The 19,760-nt window shown below is 48.8% G+C and overlaps 1 protein-coding gene across 1 annotated transcript; it reads right to left on the minus strand.

Moving 5' to 3' along the window:
- Window positions 1-1,554: 1,554 nt before the first annotated feature.
- On the minus strand, window positions 1,555-6,533 carry LOC121096545 (putative coiled-coil domain-containing protein 195). The gene is made up of 3 exons (XM_040612567.1): window positions 6,173-6,533; window positions 4,568-4,829; window positions 1,555-1,672 (listed from the first exon to the last, which is right to left on the minus strand). The coding sequence occupies exons 1-3, from the start codon at window positions 6,435-6,437 to the stop codon at window positions 1,555-1,557; spliced, it is 645 nt and encodes a 214-aa protein (XP_040468501.1). The 5' UTR covers window positions 6,438-6,533.
- Window positions 6,534-19,760: the final 13,227 nt, after the last annotated feature.

The following is a 19,760-nucleotide window of genomic DNA, read 5'->3' on the forward strand; positions in this document are numbered from 1 at the left end:
TGAATTGTCAAAAGCTTGGGTACCTATTAAAGGTCTAGGGGCCAGATTTTCAAAGATGTTTGTTGTTACTTTGCTAAGTGAAATCAACTGGATGTAGGTACTTAACTGGACACATATGCAGTGTCTAGTTTCTGACAATGAAGCTTTCTTTGAAACATTTAAAAAAGCACTTCCCTGTAAATGCCTTCTGAAATGAGCTGTTGAGTAAACTTTCCAAACTATAACCTCATTTGTTGGAAGTCATCGATTCCTTGCTTCTGACATGACAACGCAACTCTGTGTGGGCCCAAGCTGAAAATAAAAATCTACAAATAAAATAGCAGTGACATTGAAATCATTACTTCACTGGTGAGAATGTATTAAAAATGTACTTGAATATACAAAACATGGTGAATTTCAAAATTAAAAAGAAGCACAGATTTTTATACAAGTGTATAACATCACAGAAAATCCAGAAGGGATTTTTTTTTTCCAGCAGGTCTCTGCTTTCACTTTTGAAGGCTCAAGAGTTTGTGTAGACAATGAGATGAAAATCTTCCTTAAAGTTATCAGTAGAAACGTCTTTTCATGCATTCTTTCTACAATATTCAATCATCAGTGCTTCATGTACATAAAGAAATAGCAACGTGCAGTATTTTGGTTCCATAAATACTTGTAATCAAAATAAACATGTGGGACACTATCTTTACTCATATGACTAGAACTAACAAGCACTCTTAATTTTTTACAAGCTGCTTGTAGTTCTTGCTCACATTGATTTTGCACCTGTTTGCTGAATTTCTGCTGATGATTTTTGATCTGAGCTGTGCTGAGAAGCCATTCCTGGAAAATTCTGATATTCACAGTTCTTCCTATTTTAACATGGTGTACAGCCTTTAGTCTTGGGCTGGATGAACACGCCAAGTTGGAAACAGATTTGTAGTCGCACTTCCATACTGGTTATTCTTTACCCTCCACTGCGCTCCCTTAGAGGCAAACCCCACACGTGCGTGAACAGCCATTGCCAAGCTTTGCAGAGATTTAGAGTAGCATTAACTGGCTCTGTAACACCTTCTTAACTTTGCTGTGTTAGCACTGTGAAGTTTTAAAGTTTTACATATGGAGAAAACCTCACAGGCTCTTTAATAGCTCTTATTTTGTTGTTTGCATCAAATACTTTTCTGGCAAGGGAATCGGCAAATGCAAGCGGTGACATGGTTCCCACTTTTTGTGACAAACACATCAAACCCAGCTTCAACACCCTGTTCACAGCAGTCCTAAGTTGAGGGATCCTTGAGGCATGTTGCGTACTCTAAATCTCTGCAAAGCTACTTTATGGAGGCACCTTTGCTATCGTGTGGCTTCATCACGTTGCTTGGGCTTCCAGATGGCTATGTTGTGGCTTCCATTTCCATGCTAAACATGGGGCCATTGACCCGACACCCAGGTGGTTCTTGGCAGGCATCCTGCCAAAGCATTTTGCAGGAAAGGAACCTGACACACAGCTATCATTTAAGGCCAATTGATCTTGAGAATCGATGGGCCTTTAAAAATTCACCAGCTCACATATCCTTCTCAGCGATGGTGGTTAACTGTTGTGTTCTGATTTTGTGGGCTTTTGAGGGAACCTTGCTTCGCAGCGTATGATGATATATCCATCGGTAAGAGGAAACTAACAGCCTTTACTTTACCTCTGGGGAAAAATGAGAAAGCATTGTGAGGATTACAAATGTATAAAACATGCAAAGAAAGTAAATCAAGCAAACGGGCAAGCAAAAGGTAGATGCTTCCAGCACCTGCATGCTGCATGGAGGCAGGATTTCATGCCGTTCACAGAGTTTTCCCAAGGGATCAAGCATGATGGGGGCTGCCTGTCTATCCGTCTGCTGCAAGCATCTGCCTTTTCCCAGTCCAGCCTCACGTGCCTCTGCGGGCCCCTGATGCGTATGTGCAGAGCACCCGCCGTGCGTGCAGACCCCTTGGGGTGCACGTGAACCACGTGGACCCGGAGGTCCTTCAGCGGCTTATGTTGGTAGGCATCAGCACCCAGCTACTGCAGGCGGGTGTGAGAACAGTGGTTTGCAAGCAGTGAGTGTGTGTGTGGGAGATTACAACGCTAGCTGTGAAAGCAGAGGGAGAAACGTGCTCCTTGATGTGTCCAAAACCTGGTTGGTTTGGCAAGTAAATAGATCGGGGACAAGTACATAGATCGGGTACTGCGGAGCTTTGCTTTTCATCCTGACTGTCCTCTGCAACTGCTGCTGGTGCACTCAGGCCCTTCAGGAGCATGAGGCAGGAAAAATCATGAAACTATGGAAGTATTTATTGATGGTCACGGGGGGGTGTCCTGCGGGGCAGAGGACCTCCACCATTTCCTTGCCCCTTCTCACCTGCCAATCAGACCGGTCCCACTGGAAGGTGAGACCATCAAGCCTAAACACCTCAATGGTGACATCTGTACCAAATGGACCTTGTACCTTTTGTAATTTTACTACAACAGCCCTGAAAACAGTTCTCAGCCTCTCTTATCCTGCCTAATGTATTAAAATACTTAGTCTTTTTTTTTTATTTACAAAAAAAGTGAGAATTGCATGGTATAAATAATGCTTTAGCATATATGAATGAAAACATTGACCTGTAAGTTAGTGATATTTGTTAGCAGTGCTGTTGTTTTATTACTTGGATGTAACTGCAGCCTAGATAAATCCAAAGTGATACTTCTACAGAGTTAATTTTAAAGCAAAAATACCGAACATCACATGTAGTATTATAGCTTTAGAGGAAAACGTGAGAAAACAACACTAGTTAAAGAATAGGAAAACCTGACATGGACCAGCATGCTGGGAAGCAAAAATGTCATCACTGTAAAAAGTTAAGCTTAATTAGCTTGCTGAACTCATTGCCACACGTTATCCTACTAGTCAAAAGCTTACTAAGACTGCTGTTAGACCTTTATGTATATAACAGAAACATCCACCATTACAACCAGAAAATGCATTAACATTTTTTGGTATAAGAAACACACAAAGCTTCACGCTTCAGGGTATCACCCAGTCTGCTGAGGGGGTTAGGTTAAAAGCTCTTTCCATGGCCCTTTCTCCTCCTAAAGCAGCTGACACTGCGTGGCTGTGAGTCACGGTGCCACACTCACTGCTGTTCAGAGCTGACAAGGCAGCTCTAAAGGCAGCGATAAAATAGTCGGCGCCGTTCCTTTGTCCGCTGCGTAGCTGGTGCTTTTAAGTCTGTAGGTCCCAAGGCATTAGCTGTAATAGATCTGCATTGCCGTTTTGATTGCTTTGAAAGCTCTCTTGCTTGTATGAGAAAGCAGCAGCATTTGCCATTGCCACTCCTGCTCCTGCATGCTGACCCTGTGTTTCCTAGCACACTCACTTCCCACGTGAGCTCCTTCAGGGCAAACCTCTCCCGAGTGTTTATGTGCACCGAGAGTCTTAAGTTTCCCTGGACCCAGCGGGGCATATGCTGAAATCCAGAGTTACAGGGTCAGGGTGCTTTCGAAAACCATACGAGTTCCCTGCCAGGGACTAAATTTAGATGTTTAAGTGCTGTAAAACATAGGACTCCCAAATACTCTTACACAAAAACATAGGTGCCTGTGAAAATTTGACCTGCTGGTCCCCTCCAGCCCCTCTGCAAGGAGCTGGGCTCCTAACGGGGTTTGCACAGGCTGCCCACTGGCCTGCCATGGGGCTGCATTGCTGTAGCAGGGTGGTACGGACGTGCCAGGTGGACAGAGGGGCAAGCCAGCACAGGGACACGGCCCCCTGCAGCTGCACAGCCCCCGAGCAGGAGCCACGGGAGCCCTGCGCCCTGGGACACGCGTGGGCAGGTGGGCGCACGGGCTCCTCCCTGTCCAAACGCACGCGCTTCCAGGCCATTGGGATTCTTCTTCTTTTAAGCGCGGCATGACCAGTGCTAAACCCAGCAGTCCCCACGCGTTGCTGGGGTGTATATACCAGCACCAGGAGGGGACTGGGGCTGTCCCATGTCACAGTGTCATTACTGGTGCTTCTACCCGTGGTTGTTGCCCTGTGTTGGAAAGCTGCTCATCAATGAGCAAAGACGCTCAGGGCTTGTCCAGCTGCCATTTCACTTAATTTAGAAGCTGTCCTGAAAGTATTTTTCTCAAGGCTGAAAGCATTAATTGGTAATGCTTCAATTACAGGGGAAATATGATACTGCATCTAAATCTATGAGCCATATTAATCACACTTTCAAAAGCGTAGTTCAAAGTTCCTTGATATCTCCATGCTTTTTGTTCAAAGATAAAAATCCCTTTCAAGCTTAGCACATCAATCTGCAAAACTCTGCCTGGCTTTAATGGAGAGAAGATTTCAACCCTCTTCCCTCAGCTTCTCCTTTCTGTAGTAAATCAAAACTGCCGACGCTGGCAAGGAAGAGCAGGGCAGCTTACCCCAGAGAGGTCTCCCAGCTGCTCCGTGCCCATATAGGTTCAAACAAAGAGCCTGCTAATAACGAACTAACTCCCCAAACAACATCCATATAGGTTATTAGGTGAAAATTGCAACCAGCCCAGGCAGGTGATGCTGCGAAGGCAAACTGAACCTACCTGCACTTATAGACATGCTGCTGGAACAGCTTCATTTGACTGGAACGACTGTATGAAAGACAGCTGGCTGGCATTTTTTCAAGCCCTTCCTCCTCTCTGCCGGTGAGGTACGTGGCAGCAGGAGGGGCTGGTGGCCAGGCACTGCCTGGTGTGGCTGGGAGCCTGCGGCTCGGAGCCCTCTTGCCGGCCCGGGGAGCCCTCGCGCTGGAAGGAGCAGGCACCGCTGATGCCGTGGTGTAGCGCCGCACGGTCATGGTGGTATCTGAGCAGCAGAGACAAAAACAGAGCTAGGAACAGTAATAATAATGAGAATTCCGATAGCCTTGATGTATTTTTAATCACTTTCTCTTGGTGTAGAAAAGTTTTGTACGGGGCAAGGCTGAAAAGCAGAGGCGGCCGTACAGCCCATGGGGATCCCCCCTTCCCCAGAAGGCAGCTGCAGGGGGAGAGCCACAAGGCTGGAAGGCACTCCGCACACCTTCCATGCTGCGGAAAGACCAGCCACCTGTTCCAAGCTGGTGACACCCATAGCCACCAGCAGCCTCAGTTTAAGAGGCCCTCGGGTCAGTAACCTGACCTGGCAGCACTCGTCTAGCTTCACGTAAATCCACTAGTGCTCTTCCACCTCTCATCTCATACATTTTCACGGACTTGTCTCTGTCAAAACTTGCAGGCGCATTTCTCCATGGCCAGGACATCCCCCGGAGGCTGGTTCAGAGCCGAGGCTGGGTCAGCCGCCAGCGCTGCGGAGCACATGGGCTGTAACGGCAGCTGCAGCTCGTAGCACACACCACGCTAACGCCAGGACGTTGCGTTAGTGAGGCAGTTTTCCAGCCGACTGGACATCACAGACACCAGTCAAGCAGCCGACAGGCCTCAAGCACATACGATACCAAACAGCCTGACCCTGCCAATAACCACATCCACTTCTAGATAACAACTTCTCACCAAACAACATTTTGCTCCAATTCCTGCTTTATTTAATCCTACGGAAGTCCCAACTACTCTTCTATAACGAGAAATGTTTCCATATTTCCCGTCTGATAAAATCGTGAAGAAAGTTTATTCCCCTACACTGGCCCCTCTCTCCCTCAGCCAAAACTAACTGCATTATCTGCAAAAAGAAACTGCACATCTGGTGTGATGTGTGCGACCCAGCACCGTTTGTTACTCTTTGTAGAGTTTTTCCTCATCTTTTACTAAGGCAAGAGAGGTTACGGCCCGATTACAGCTGTTGGTCCTTTTCTGGCTAGAACAGACAGGGGACAGGCACGGGCAAGACAGTCCGTGCCCACAAAACCTCAAAGCAGTAAGTCAAAGTCTGCTTAAACAAGGACAAACGGAACTCTGAGTTGAACTCTTTGCTTAAGCAGCAGCAGCAAAGCAAGCTCAGCTTGGGGGATGCAGGTACCCCCCTGAAAGGACCACAGAGCGCAGCAGCTGATTTTGGATGTGGGCGCTGAAGGAGGCCAGAGCACTTCCATCAAGTTTACTAGACAGGCAGTGGCTCGTCTCCCATTCCCTGCGGACACATAACAGCTGGGCTGGGAGATCCTGCATGGGCAGCACACACAGGTGCCATGGACAGCCCTGGCTCTTTGGTACCTGTCTGCTCCTTTGGTGCCGGAGCGGGAACAGCCACGATGCTTCCATGCAGGGATGCTGGAGAGACAGCTGGTCCTTCCCCATCACTGGTGAGGCTCCTCACGTTGCTGTTCCCACCTTCTCCTGCTGCCTCTCTGACTGGTGGCACAGGTCTCTGCCCACAGGCCTGCAGTTCTCCCCTCAGGGCTCTGTTTTCCCTCTCCAGCGTATTGATTTGGGAACGCATCTTGCGGATGATTTGGAGGAGGTGCAAGTTTCCCTCCATAGTCCCACACTACAGAGCGGGGCTCCCCTTGCCCCTGCCAAAGCGCCCGCCCTGCAGAGGACCTCGTGAACCGGTGGTGGGGGGATCCTGCCCTTAAAAGCCTGCGGAGGATGGGAGTCCGTCCCCGCACACAGGGCTAGGGCTGGGGCTGGCTCCCACCACCTGGAGGGCTGGGCTGAGCTGTCAGTTCCTAGGAGAGAGCCCATCTTTTATTCATTCAGGTCTCGTTTTTCAGAGCAGAGCTGGCCTCTCGCATGCTGCGCAAATCACTGTCAACATGGTATCGCCGCACCATCGCAAACCCCTCCCGCCCCCGCGCTTGTCTCAGGCTTTGGTTTTCTCCAAAGGGACCACGGAGGACGGAGCCTATTTCCTTTGGTTTATCCAAGAAGGCCAGCGGTCGCCCCGCTGGAGGGGTCCCCCTTTGCTGGGCTGCAGTTCCTCTTCCCCTTAACACTGGGCGAGTTACTTTGTTTTGCTCTGTGCACCTGGAAAAGAATTAGCAAATTCTCAAATGAAAATGAAATTTCCAAACGAAAGCTGATACAGTGCAAGCCCCCCGCTGTTAACGAAGGACGCCAACAGCGGTGATGGACGAGCAGGTAGACTGCTGAGCGGCCACAGCGGAGCCCGCTGCCCCTTCCTGGGCACCCTTGCTGGAATGAGGCTCCTGCACCAGCATCCCAGGAGTGTAAGGAGAGACAGACCAAGCATGAATCTTGCATTAGGCAGGGAAACACAATCCTCTGTGCTGCTCTCATCACCTAGTCCCTAAAGCGAGCTTTCTGCTAGCAGTAAAATGCAAAAAAACCTGTGGAACGTCCTTCCCACCCCCAATCGCTTCACAATACAAAACTGAGAATGACAGAAAGCCATCGGGAAAATAATTTAACACACCTTTTGTTTTGAGACCATTCCCCTTCCAGTAGCTCAGCAGTGACTCAGGAATATCTGAGAAAAAACCAAAGGCGTTCCAGCTGTGTGCACACTGCTTTGCTGCTGGAGCCCGGGGGAAGAAAGGAAAGCTGGTGTGAGATGCTCAAAACAAGAGATGACTTGGTTTTGTTTTTTTCCAGAGGGTGTCAGAGGAAGCTGTCAGGTCTGTGAGGAGGTGCTGCTGCCAAGCAGCTACCGGGCAGTTGGGTAGAAACTACTGGAATTGAGAGAAAAACAAGGATGCAGGCAAGGAGCTTTGCCCTTGGGCGTGTTCCTGTGGGGGTGGTGCTGCCGCCTTGGGAGCAGCATCCTCAGAAAGCACTTCACAAGGACGAAGTGGCTCCTGTAGTTCATGCTGTGCTTGCTTCCCCCCCTCCCCTCCAACTACAGCAGCATGCCATGCCTAACAAGGGCAGGTAGGACTTGCTGGAATTCCTGCAGGAATATGCAGCTATATGGATTTTTCCAGGGGAAGAGCACACCAAGCCCTGCTGCGTTCCCCCTTGCAGGGCTGTTGGCAGCCTGGGCTTGACGTGCTGGCATTAATCTTGGCAAAACTGCTGGCGGATTGTGGCTGTCCTCTCTCCAGCCCATCCAGATTGCATCAACCAGAAGCACCAGCTTATGCTGAGTTTTTTCCTCCCTTCAGAGAGGTGCATATTGCTGAGGGCGTAACAACATACAAACGGGAAGGAGAGGGGAAAGCTGGGCTCAGAAAGGGGCTTGGAGCCAGGCTTAAATGACAGTGCAGGTGCCCCGTGCCAGGGACAACGTGTGGTGAGCAAAACTGCTGGAACTGAAATACAAATCCTCTTTTGGAGTGATCCAAGGACTGAAAACATAGCAGCAACCCTCCAGTGTTGGTTTCAAATTTATATTTCTATCTCTTTCTCCAGCAAGTGGATCAGGTACTACAGCAGCAACAGCACTCGTGTAATTATAATATTGCTGCTGATCCTGCAGCTGGCAGGTTTGGATGGGCAGGGGATGGTTGCCAGGTCAGCATTTAGTTTACTGAAGACGTTTGCTCCTCTGATCCCATGCCCACTGCTCTACCTGTACCAGACTAGAGCAGACAGGGACTTTTTGTTGTACCAGAGACGCTGAGGCAACAACATTTGTCTTGTAACCTTGTACTGCTGCGATTCCTGCCCAGGGACTGATGGGCAGGGGGACAGATGAGTCAGGAGTTTTGAATGATGAAAATCTGGATCTGGCAAAGCTAAATTCACCGCTGGTCAGCGTGTCCCCATCAGCAGGCAGAGCTCCATGCACATGACCTCGTGTTTATAAATTTGGTGGGGTCCAAGGCACATGCCTGCATTGCTGGACCTGTGGGGTGGCCAGCCCAGGCCAGGGCTCTTAGCCATGTGCCTCTCAGCCACGGCACGCCGGTAGGCTGCAGGTTTTGGCTGGCTGGCTGTTCAGCATACCTTCCTGTGCCTGCTACAAACACCTATCGCTGCGTGCGTTTCGCTGCGAAACGCTTCAACTTAAAGTCATTCAACAGCAAGGACAGGGTTTCTCACAGCTGAGCTGCTTTGGCAAGCTGTGCTTGGTAGGACATGGACCTGGGTAAAATTGTATTCACCTTCAGTCATATCCAAACCTCTCCACTAGGAAGAATAACCACACACAAGGTAGAGTTGCTGGCAGCTGCTGGGCTGGAGCAGCCCCACAGCAATACCCGTATGCGACTGCCGGAGCCTGTGCTGTGTTTCAGTGGACTGTACGAACTGCATACCAACTAGTGTTGCAATAGAAACCCCGTGAACAAAATGCAGATGCTTTGCTTCACCCAAAACTGGGAGGAGCTCAGCTCTTTATTCTGCCACCACTTGATATTCTGCAGCTCCCTGCCTGGCACGGTGACATGTGCGTGAATGGTGACATGTGTGTGTACGCGGATGCTGCAGGGTGTCCCTGGGGAAGGGGCTGCACTATGAGCGGAGAAGGTGCGCTGTTGTCGTGCCTTAACCCCAGCTGGCAACTAAGTACCATGCAGCTACTCACTCATCCCTGCCACTGAGGGACGGGGAGGAGATTCAGGAAAAAGATAAAATTTGTGGGTTGAAATAAGAACAACTTAACAATTAAAATATTATATACGCTACTACTATCAACAATTGTAACGAGGAGAAAGCAATACAATCCAAAAGGGGAAAAAACCCCAAACCAAGTGATGCACCATGCAATTGCTCATCCCCTGCTGACTGATGCCCAGACAGTTCCTGACCAGCGATCGGCAGCCCCAGCCAACACCTGCCACCCCCCCCCGCCCCCCGTTTATATACTGAGCATGATGTTCTATGGTATGGAACATCCCTTTGGCTAGGTCAGGTCAGCTCTCCTGGCTGTGTCCCCTCCCAATTTCCCGTGACCCTCCAGCCCTCTTGCTGGCAGGGCATGAGAAACTGAAAAATCCTTGACTTAGTATAAACATCACCTAGCAACAATTAAAAATATCAGTGTTACCAACATTATTCTCACACCCAATCCAAAATGCAGCACCACCCCAGCTACTAAGAAGAAAATTAATGTGATCCCAGCCGAAATCAGGACAGTTGTGAAACCTGCCACCAGCAGAAACTGGCTCCTGCACAGCTACTGCCATTGCTGAACAGTTTTTCCAGCTGTCTTGCTTGCCAAATCTGCTCTTTTGCTCCCCTGAAGGTTAGAGATATAAAAAAACCAAAAAGGACTCATGGCTACTCCAGTAAAACAAAGTTTTCTTTTCTCTTTGCAAATCACAATATTTTTTCCCTTGAAAAATCCATCAGCAGTAAATTTGTGGCTATTTTCTATGGCACGCTGTGGCTGGAGCTGTGTCATGCCTCCCAGCAGCACAGCAACCTCCGCGCAGAAAGACGGAGTGCCCCTCTCTGGGGCTGAACCCCACCGGCAGAGCACAAGTACCAGCCTTCAGCTTGCCATAAGGTGCACCAAAGCAGCGCCGCAACCTCCACACTCCGCGCAAGCACAGCGGGGACCGCTGCCCACGCCTTCCCCTGCCACCACAGGGGCTGGTCACAGTGTGGCTGGGCTGCCACAGGTTTCAGTTTCTAGGAGGAGATGGAGGCAGAGGACCGAGACTGAAAGTGGAGATGGAAAGTCTCCTTCTGTTACTGCTTAGCAATAAACAACACCCTTCCTTTCGCCTGGCACACACTCCCCCTAACCCGTAAGACCTCCATCCCTATGATGCTCTGCTCCCCCTCTGACGCATCTGCCAGTGCCACACCCTCACTCCTGCCTGCCACGAGGCGCCTCGTCACGCCAGTGCTCTGGCACCCTGGCTGAGGACCAGCAACGCTGCGTCGCATCTCCAGCCTCACTGGGACGGGCTGGAAGAGCAGCACAGCAGCCTGCCCGCCCCGATGCGTGACTCACAGGAAAGCCTGGGGAAGAGTGCGGCTCACAGCTCCATCACCCCTGCACCAAGCTGAAGCCCAGATCTCTACCAGGGCAGGATTCTCCAGGGGAAGTTTGCTGTTAGCAGCCACGGACGGTAGCAATGCTGGATTTATTCATCCTATTAAAAATGACCAAGCAAAAAGCCTGACAGCAGCACCAGTCAGGGCTAATGCCAAACTCTTCCTATTGCCACTGCGCGAGGGCATTGCTGTGCCCTGAGTCCTTGCTTGATTTCTGACTTTGACTTAACATTTTACACTTCACTGTGGTGCAAAAGGGCCTAATTCTCTTCTGAATCTCTCTGTACAACTTAAGGATGCAAAAAAAGAATATTTCAGTGGGTTTAAAAATGAATAAAAAAAGAAATGTTTTTTAGTGCTTTAATTCTGTTTTGGCTGACACATGGTTTTGATCATTTTTCTCCTATGCATCTGAAGGGATTAATAGGTTTAATGTTAAAATTTGGTCCTGTATTGGCTTCCTCCTTGTTTAATTCTCAGTGGCTGCCCGATTTTAATGGAGAGGTAAATTTACATTTTTCCCTGTTTTCCATTTCTATTTCTCCATTTTCACTCTTCTCAAAGTGAAGACAGGTAGATGTCTAAATTATCCCTGTGCTCCGCTTGGCCAATCCTATTGCTTGAGGCTCACCAGAAGGTTTGAAATTGCTGCTCTGCTTTAATGTGTTTTCTTCCAAGCAACTTTGAGTAACAGCATGAATATGGGTGGGACACGTGACATGGTCTACAGAGCCCTTGCTCACCTGAGCCTGGCATGCTGGCAGTGCTGTAGCTGGAATCAGTGTCCCCAGGGGTGCTGCTCCACCAGGCCAGGTCACATCTTGCTTTGAATGAATTTCATCTGCAAATGCTCAGCCATACAAAGAAATGCATCCTTCTTGCAATGGAAAGATTTGGCAGAGAAGATTTGCAGCACAAATAAAAAATGTTTTAATAATTGGACAAAACAGCTCAAGCTCTGAAGTCTGCTGATGACGTCTGTGTTTAATACAATCTCCTAACATGCCCTGGCCATGCACTCCCCAGGGAGGGTGCTGATCTGCCCCATCCTCCCAGCTCACATGCCCCTGCCCGGGAGGGATGTCCCCACAGGGCCAGCCTGGGCTCCTCGCCGGAGCTGAGCTTCCACGGCAAAGGCAGGTACAGGAGTTCATACCAATTTCTATAGCACTGCCTCAGGCCTTCACCACAGCAATCAGCTAATCATTCACTGGCTACATTAATTACAGGGCTGTTTGGAGTGTCTCCAGTTTTAGGTGCAGGAATACCTCCCTCTCCTCTGTGCCGCCATCGCTCTGCAGAGGAACCCAGAGCCCCATTTTGGTACACTCCCACAACTACAAATGTTGAAAAATTTCCATACTTACTCTGAGAAGCATGAATTCTGGCTCCAAACTGTCTCACAGGTGCAACCTGCTACTCCTAAGCCCCTTCTGAAGGACAAGAACAGGGTATGCTGGTGCTCGGGCACCCGTGTGAGTGGGCTGCCAGTGCTATCATGCCAGCAGCAGGCTGCCCTCCCTGCTTCGGGATGTTCCCCAGAACCAGAGCCCCCCTGCACTGCTAAGGGAACCCGTTTCACCCTTGCAGAAGGGCTGAGAGGGGGCCCTCATGCACACAGAGCTGTGGGGCACAGCACCAGCCCCTGTGCGGCTGCTCCGGCCAAGGGCGAGATGCTCCTGCCCCTGCCAGCCCACCCGCTGCTGGGCTGCAGCCAACCCTGCCACCCCCACAGGGGCCACCTGCCCCACCGCCCGCATCTCGGCAGACCACCAACAGCATCTGACACGTGTTGCTTCCCTACAAATCTTTTTGTGAGCATGCTTGGGCAGCTGCCTGCCAGCAGAATGAAAATTATCCAGTGGATTGGCAGGACGAGCCCAGGAAGGTGATGGCAAGTCTCCATCAGTGCTCCCCCATTCACACCGAAGTGGGGAGAAGCAGCATGGCAGCAAAGCGAGGGGGGGATGGGGACAACATGGGGACACGGGCTGCCTTCAGGGCACAGGCACAACCAGTACCATTTGCAGAGGGAGTGGGGAGTAGCGAGGGGAGACCTTGTGGAAACGTTCACTGGCCTCACGTGTAGCCGGGTGTGAGAGAATATAAAACTGGCTGCTTTTTGCGCTTGAATGAAAACTTGCTTTACACTCATGACTAATTAAACGCTCCCTTTTAATCACATCTGCTCATGCGGGCGCAGCGAGGCAGTTGTGGGGAGCGAGCTGCACAACCTCCCAGAAAGAAAACAAGACAGCAAAAATCAATTAACATTTAAAGCATTCTCAGGTTTCATAATCTGATTAGGGAACCACGGTACAAAGTTATTTGATTAGTCTATTTAACAGGTAATTGTTTAACTTGTTAATGTCTGTTAAGCATCCTTTCCCTTTTGCAAGGGCCATTTGACTGTGCCTTAACCCCAACACGTGCACAGAAACCCCCACACGAGCCCTGTTACAAGCAGCCCCCACGAGCATCCCGTGGCTGCAGGGAGCCAAGCACCCGTACAACACGTGGAACCTCCAGTGCAGTGCCCGCAGCCCAGTAACCTTACCAGTATTGCTTTGGGTTTGAGCATCAGAGGTTTCTGAAAGGGGGCTGATTTCCAGCAGGGGATGCTCAATACTTTAAAAAACCAGGCTTAGCCTGAACATGGGAAATAGAAACTCTGAGGTACGTGACTCACAGCTGAAAACCTTGGCTGTGGTTCTGGCCAGGGCTGGCAGCAAAGCAAGGCTACAGAAATGCTTCAGACTTTTCAGAGAGCACTTCAGGCCTCCATGTTGCATTTCCAAGCTGCTTAGTATCTCTCCCTTTAAATGGCTTCTCAAGTTAGTCTGGAATAATCAGAATTAATCTGTTTTATGCCAGCTCCCTGCAAGCACAACATATGCTACAGAGTACAAAACCGTGCCTTGTGCAAGAAAATCTGTATGCTCAGCTGGAGGTTTCCTAACTAGGAGCATGCAACTGGACCCATAGTTACCTGCACAGAACTTGCAATAGCTTTCAAATTAAAACACACCATTACTCATGGGAGATAGCCTCATGATTAACAAAGAAGCTCCAAGCAGAAAATCCACCCTAAATTCCAAAATAATAATTATTTCTTACCCTGTTTTCTTTTCTCAAACAAAACATACCACGTGAAATGTACGTGAGAATATTTGTGTCTATGTAGCTATAAGATATCACACCATATGCAATCTATGCAAATACATCTAAAACATGACTCAAAACTATAGGGAACACCACGTGGCGTTTGCAGGTCACAAAAACATATTGCAGGGCAAGTGACACCCTCACAGCTGTTCTCCGACACAAATGAATGATTATAGCTAACTGAAACAGCATATGGGCAGCACAGCTTAAAAAGCACGCAGAAAACACATCTTCTATAGAGCTGGGGGGTAATTAACTGAAGAAAGGGAAAGGTGAATTTCTTAGGTATTTCTCAGGGGGAGATGCTCACACTGAGAACTTCAAGATACTTTGCTTCAGTGAATAATTAAGAACTGCACGAAGATTCTCAACAACCAGGACAGGAAAGTCAGTAATTATGACTGCAGTTCTGCATTACTGAGAATTTTCCAATAAATACTTGCACACTGCCAATTCAGTGAAGCATTAGAAGCAATCACACACGTATCCCACACAGACTACGACTCCTGGCCTGAAGGACACTCATTACTCTAACTCCCACCTCGCTGGGCCTCAGGGATGCTCCTAAGGGCACAGGACATGAGCAGCTGCCCAGGATGGATCCCAAACCTCTGTTAGGCACAACTCTCCCGCAGGGCCGGTCCAGCTCCTGCAGCACCATGTGCCGGAATGACTTGGGTGCCAGTGTTTTTGCATCTTGAGGCTGTACGTGTAAAAGAGACATACAGGCTACTGATGAGGAGGTTCTCCCAAATGAGCTTTTTACCATTCTGCCTTAAAATCACTCATACTCTTTTGGCCTGATAATCTAGACACTGTGACAGCTTCCCCTAACCCTGCTGGTTTCACTGTACTTTTTATTTTTCCCCATCTCAAATACTCCAACACGTGCCTGGGAGGTAGGAAAGTTACTTGATTTTTTTCCATAGCTAATATTTCACCAAGGAAACATGCTGGACCTCTCTTGAAAAGAATAATAATGTTCTCATTTCCTCCCTGAGCCACCCTGTGAGCTGACGGCTGCCCGGAGCCGCTCTCTGCAGACTGTGAACAAAAATGTGCTGGAAGGTGCCATGGGGGAGAGAGCTGCGGGTGCCCAGGCTGGGGTCTGCGTGTTGTGCTGCTGGCCACGAGCCCACCCTTGCACCCTGGATCACCACACTGTCCATGCAGGGACCAACCCTGTCCTGTCACAGCCCTGGGTGGCTCCAACGATGGTTTTGAGTGTGTGTTTTCCTCCTGATGTACATGCTGCTGCGTGCACTGGGCAGATGAGGGTTGGGTTTTGCAGCGCTCCTCACTGGGGTGAGCATCTCCATCAGGGGCTGCCGCACTGCTGGCGGGTGCTGGTGTTCCCAGGGAGGGCATAGCTGGAGGGACCAACCTCATCCAGAGCAAACTCCAGCCCATCTCCGATTTTAGTCATTTCAAAAGGAAAGCATTGATTTGGTCTTTCCCAAAGTTTTCCCTACTCCAATTACTTACTCTGTTCAGTGTGACTTGGCAAATAATTTCAGTCGTGTTTTCCAGTAAGAAGGATTACATGTTTGAAGTACAGGAGAGATCTGACCCAGCCACGAAGGAGGCAGTGGGAGCAGCGCTGCATGAACTGCCACTACAAGGGGTTTGCAACGAAGCAGGAGCGAATGATGTTGAGGCTTCGCAATCTGAATGCCCTGGCCGTGGCAGGTGCTGAGCCAGGGAACGGGGCTGCTTCAGCACGTCCCATCTCCGAGACACACGGACCCACCCTCCCTAACTTTGGGCAGTTTTACATCTGCATTCAGACTTTGATCTCTCTCCTGAGCCACATTCTGCCCTGCACAGGCAGCCCTGCTGTTCCCATCACAGAGCTCACCTGGCAGCAGAAGCCAAGCGGGCGCTCTCCTGCAGAGGAGCTGACCCATGGCAATTTTGAAGCCTGAAAGGCCCACAAGCAGATTTTCTCCCACCAGATCGGGAGCTGTGCCCTTCGTTGTCAGGATGTATATACTTGGGGCCACCACAAAAGCAAAAACCCCCATGCAAAATAACAAAAAGAAAATAATTGCCAAGAACATCAGGTTTCCGATTATTTTGTCTCAGTCGGCTCTTCGGTGTCGGTACAGCTTGCTGCCCCTTGATGTCTCCTGGCAGCCGTGTTTAACCAGCAAAGCTCCAGGATTTTGTTGTAGGGTGAGCTGGGAGACGGTGGCTCCAGCCACTGCCCACTCAGCTCCGCCAGCAGTCCTGAGAGCCTGGAGCCTTAATAGCCCCTGGTGCTTTCACGCCTTCTGTTTGCTTATTAATTTCTGCTGCAAAGACAAGTGCTTTGTTTCATCGTTAATTGTCAGCAGTGTTTCTAGCTCCCACATCAAAATAAGGTGTAGAAGTAGACAACGCAACCAAACCACTCATCCCTCCCACTGCAGGCAGCGCTACGTGGCACAGCAGCACTTTGTGCTTCCGCAGCAATGCCCTGAGCGCTGCTGACATCCAGTCACCAACGGCCCCCCAGTCAGCCGCCCACCGCCCACCCCCTCTGTGCAGGGGCTGCCCCGGGAGAGGCACCAGCTCAGCTGCCTCCGGCACATCCCCGGCACAGCTCATCAGATCCTCTGGCAGCCCCTTTCTACAAGGAGGGGACCTGGAGGAGAAGCGCTGCCAGCTCCGTGCCGCAGCCTCCAGAAAGCAAAGTGAGGACAGGAGGAGCGGGAAGCATGTGCGGGGCCCGTGGGTCCATGCCAGGGGGCTCCTGCTTGAGGGGATACAGCAGTGGTGGAGCTGAAGGTCCTTCCTGGTAACACTCATAGTTCTAGATGGGCTTGGCTGTTCTTTATCTTTGGGATTAATTTTATTTATCTCAATGCAATTCTCTTAAGTGAGAAACATTCTAGTTTGAAGTTTTTTCTTTCTTTCTTTTTTTTTGTATTTTTTTTTTCTTCTTCTACAGCTCTGGATGCTTTTCTCAAAACCCCTTTTCTCTCTTCTCATTTGGTATTTGATTTTAACATCCTTTAACTATCTGGGTTCAAAATTCACTTCACTGCTTTAATTTGCTTGCTGTGAATGCATAAACACTGATTATTTTTGTGATAATCTAAATATTATGAGAAAAATATCTTGCATGCATAGCAAGCTTGTTAAAAATTGCTAAATGCATTTAAATCCATAGCAGATAAGATAGCCTTGATAGATTATCTGTCTTGAAGAATCACCCTCCCATATTAGTTACAGCTGAAATACCGAGTAGTCAGTTACCAGTTTTAAAATTGTTCAAAACTGAAGCAAAATGTATGTGCAGCCTGATGCTTCTCAGCACGTGGGACATTTTTCACACTGAGGTCCATAACTCCACGTTCAAAACTATGTGTGAATGTAACTTCATTTCTTGCTAGATCCGTGCCTGTGGCACAAGGGCAGCATGTCTTGAATACAAATGGTACAGATCATCCTCCTGTTTCTCATTTGGGTATTATTAAAAAAACAACCCCAATCCAACCCAACCCAAAAAATCACCCCTGTTCTGATCAACATCACATTGCCGACATAACATCTCTCTGGTGAATGTTAAGACATAATTACCCTGTAAGGAATGATTCCTATTAAACATTTAATACATCTCCCTCTAATTGAAATTTAAGCCTTTGGTTGTGGTTAGGTGTCACTAAAGATGTGATTAAACATAAAATATGTATAACGTCTAACTTCTTTTGGGGTGTTAGGGTAGCTTCCACTAAATAACAAATGTATAATTTCATTTGCATTCTGAAGACTTTTTAAAGTAGCTCAGTTTGAGGCTGGCACGGGCAGATCTCCTTGCTCAGGTGAAGGGGAATCTTTCACACGCTTTGCCTACAGCAGCAGGGGGATGAGAACCTCCTTGGGCTCAGCTTTGCCCTCTGCCTTTCCGCCCCTTGTATCCCTTGATGGCTTCGCGCTGCCCCAAACCTCCTCTGCCACTTGCCTCTCCTCTGGCTCTGCTGCCTCCCAAAATTCCTCTTCGGAGAATCCACAAGAGCAGCTTCTCAGACTGCACTTAAAAGTCTTATGCGAAACCATTTGCTGTGAAGGTCTAATGCAGAAAAATGCAGATTTTCCTCTTACACAAGCAATCTGAATGCGAGAGCTGAACACGCTGAGCATCTGCAAGGACACCAACAACAGTGCTAAATCAAGCGCTTGCACATACGCGTTGTTTTTCGCCTGCTATTAATAATCTTGCTCATAGCCTAAAAATCAGTCCTTGTCAAAGTCCCACCTGTAGAGGTAAACACCTCTGTAATTCCACACTTAGCAAGAACTTAGACTTACTTAAAGAAGCACTGGCAGCTGTTTTCCCTGTCCATCTTTATTTCTTTTCTTCAAGCAGCACATTTAACACAATGTTACCTGCAGCATGTCTCACAGCCACCTTTGCCCGTCCCCCTGGGGCAGCTGTGCTCTGGCCACCGAAGCCCTGCCCATCCTGCAGTAAAAATAAAACCTATGGATGCCAGCAGCAGGAAAGTCCGTTTGCTCTTGGACATGTCTGCCTCCCTGAACTGCTCTTCTCTGTGTGTTTTACCCACCTTATGCTTGTTGTTTGTGTGTAAAGGAAAACAAGCAAAGTTTGTTGTGTGGTTGTTTTAAAATTGTTCTAATGTTTGAAATAAAGCAAGTTCAAAGGATCACTTTCAAAAGTCATTGAAACATAAACCCAGCTGTAAGAATACACTGTGAAATAATTTACTGGAGAAAACCTCAGCTCCGCCAACAGCCACCCGTGTCCTGGTGGTTGCCTTAGACAAAAGGAGTCTCAGAGCAGAGTTTTAAACAGAAAAAAAATAGCGTAGACCTCATGTAATCCTAAGAGTTTGAAAAGCAGGGATTGTATGAAAAGAGCCCTTCCTCACAGTGCCTGCTCTGTGGCACGCAGTCCCCGTCAGGCACCAGCCTTTGCAACCCTGTGCAGCTCTGTGGGGGCTGGATGTGGGATTCAGTGCCGACACATCTAACTTCTGCAGTTTCGGTTGCTCAACTTTACGGCAATAAAGGGCCAAATCCCATCTTTGTAATAATCCCTACAGCCTCGCAGGCCTTCTGCATTTCTCTCATTCTCACCCCTCAAAACACTGGGACAATCCATGGTTTAATGCTTTGTTTTCTCTCCCTGATGCAGCCCCAGTTCAAAGCTAATGTTTGCTAATTGCTTTCACGCAGCTATGTTGGAAGTGCTTGAACACAGCAGGAGATGAAGAGCCATCTGGAATAAGGACACAGCTACACACAAGCCTGAGCATCTTTAACACCAACAATAAGATAATAGCCAGAATACAGACTGGATTTTCAAAGTCCCAGAGGAGGCTGCAGAAATGGTGGCTTAAAACAAACCAAACCCCACAACCCTTAGAGTTACACATGAAACTCATTTTGTGTGCAAGCTATTGAGAAAACAATCCAGGGATCTCCTTACCTCCGCTTTACAGACCACAGTGTGGCTTCAGACCAGGCTGGTGTCAGCTTGCAACACTCCCCCGGTGCGAGCCACACTTTTGCAATCCAGTTATTCCCAAAGATGCCCAACGAATTTAGTTGCTCAATTCTTGTGGATGCTACTTAGAAATGGTCTGTCTCCAAATCACCTTGATCGTTTCTGAAATACCCATCCATAAACGCAAATCATAGTAAACGCAAAACGAGTCCAGTGAGACCAACAAACCAAGGGACAAGAGGGCTCGATGCTCAGACTTACCTGCTCTGTCCTGCGGGTTCCCGCTGTCACCACCGATGACTGGTTCCTCCCATATATACAAATGAGCAAATAACT

Source organism: Falco naumanni, chromosome 13 (genome assembly GCF_017639655.2).
Source record: "Falco naumanni isolate bFalNau1 chromosome 13, bFalNau1.pat, whole genome shotgun sequence".
In the NCBI taxonomy this organism is placed as follows: domain Eukaryota; kingdom Metazoa; phylum Chordata; class Aves; order Falconiformes; family Falconidae; genus Falco; species Falco naumanni.

What these genes read in the sequence shown, in the direction of transcription:
- LOC121096545 (XM_040612567.1), bottom strand. Translation starts at nt 6,437, where the DNA reads ATGGAGGGAAACTTGCACCTCCTCCAAATCATCCGCAAGATGCGTTCC. An exon ending in GGCACCAAAGGAGCAGACAG is followed by an intron (nt 4,830 to 6,172) that starts GTACCAAAGAGC and finishes TCTGCTGCTCAG; the next exon opens with ATACCACCATGACCGTGCGG. An exon ending in CAGCATGTCTATAAGTGCAG is followed by an intron (nt 1,673 to 4,567) that starts GTAGGTTCAGTT and finishes ATTTTTCCCCAG; the next exon opens with AGGTAAAGTAAAGGCTGTTA.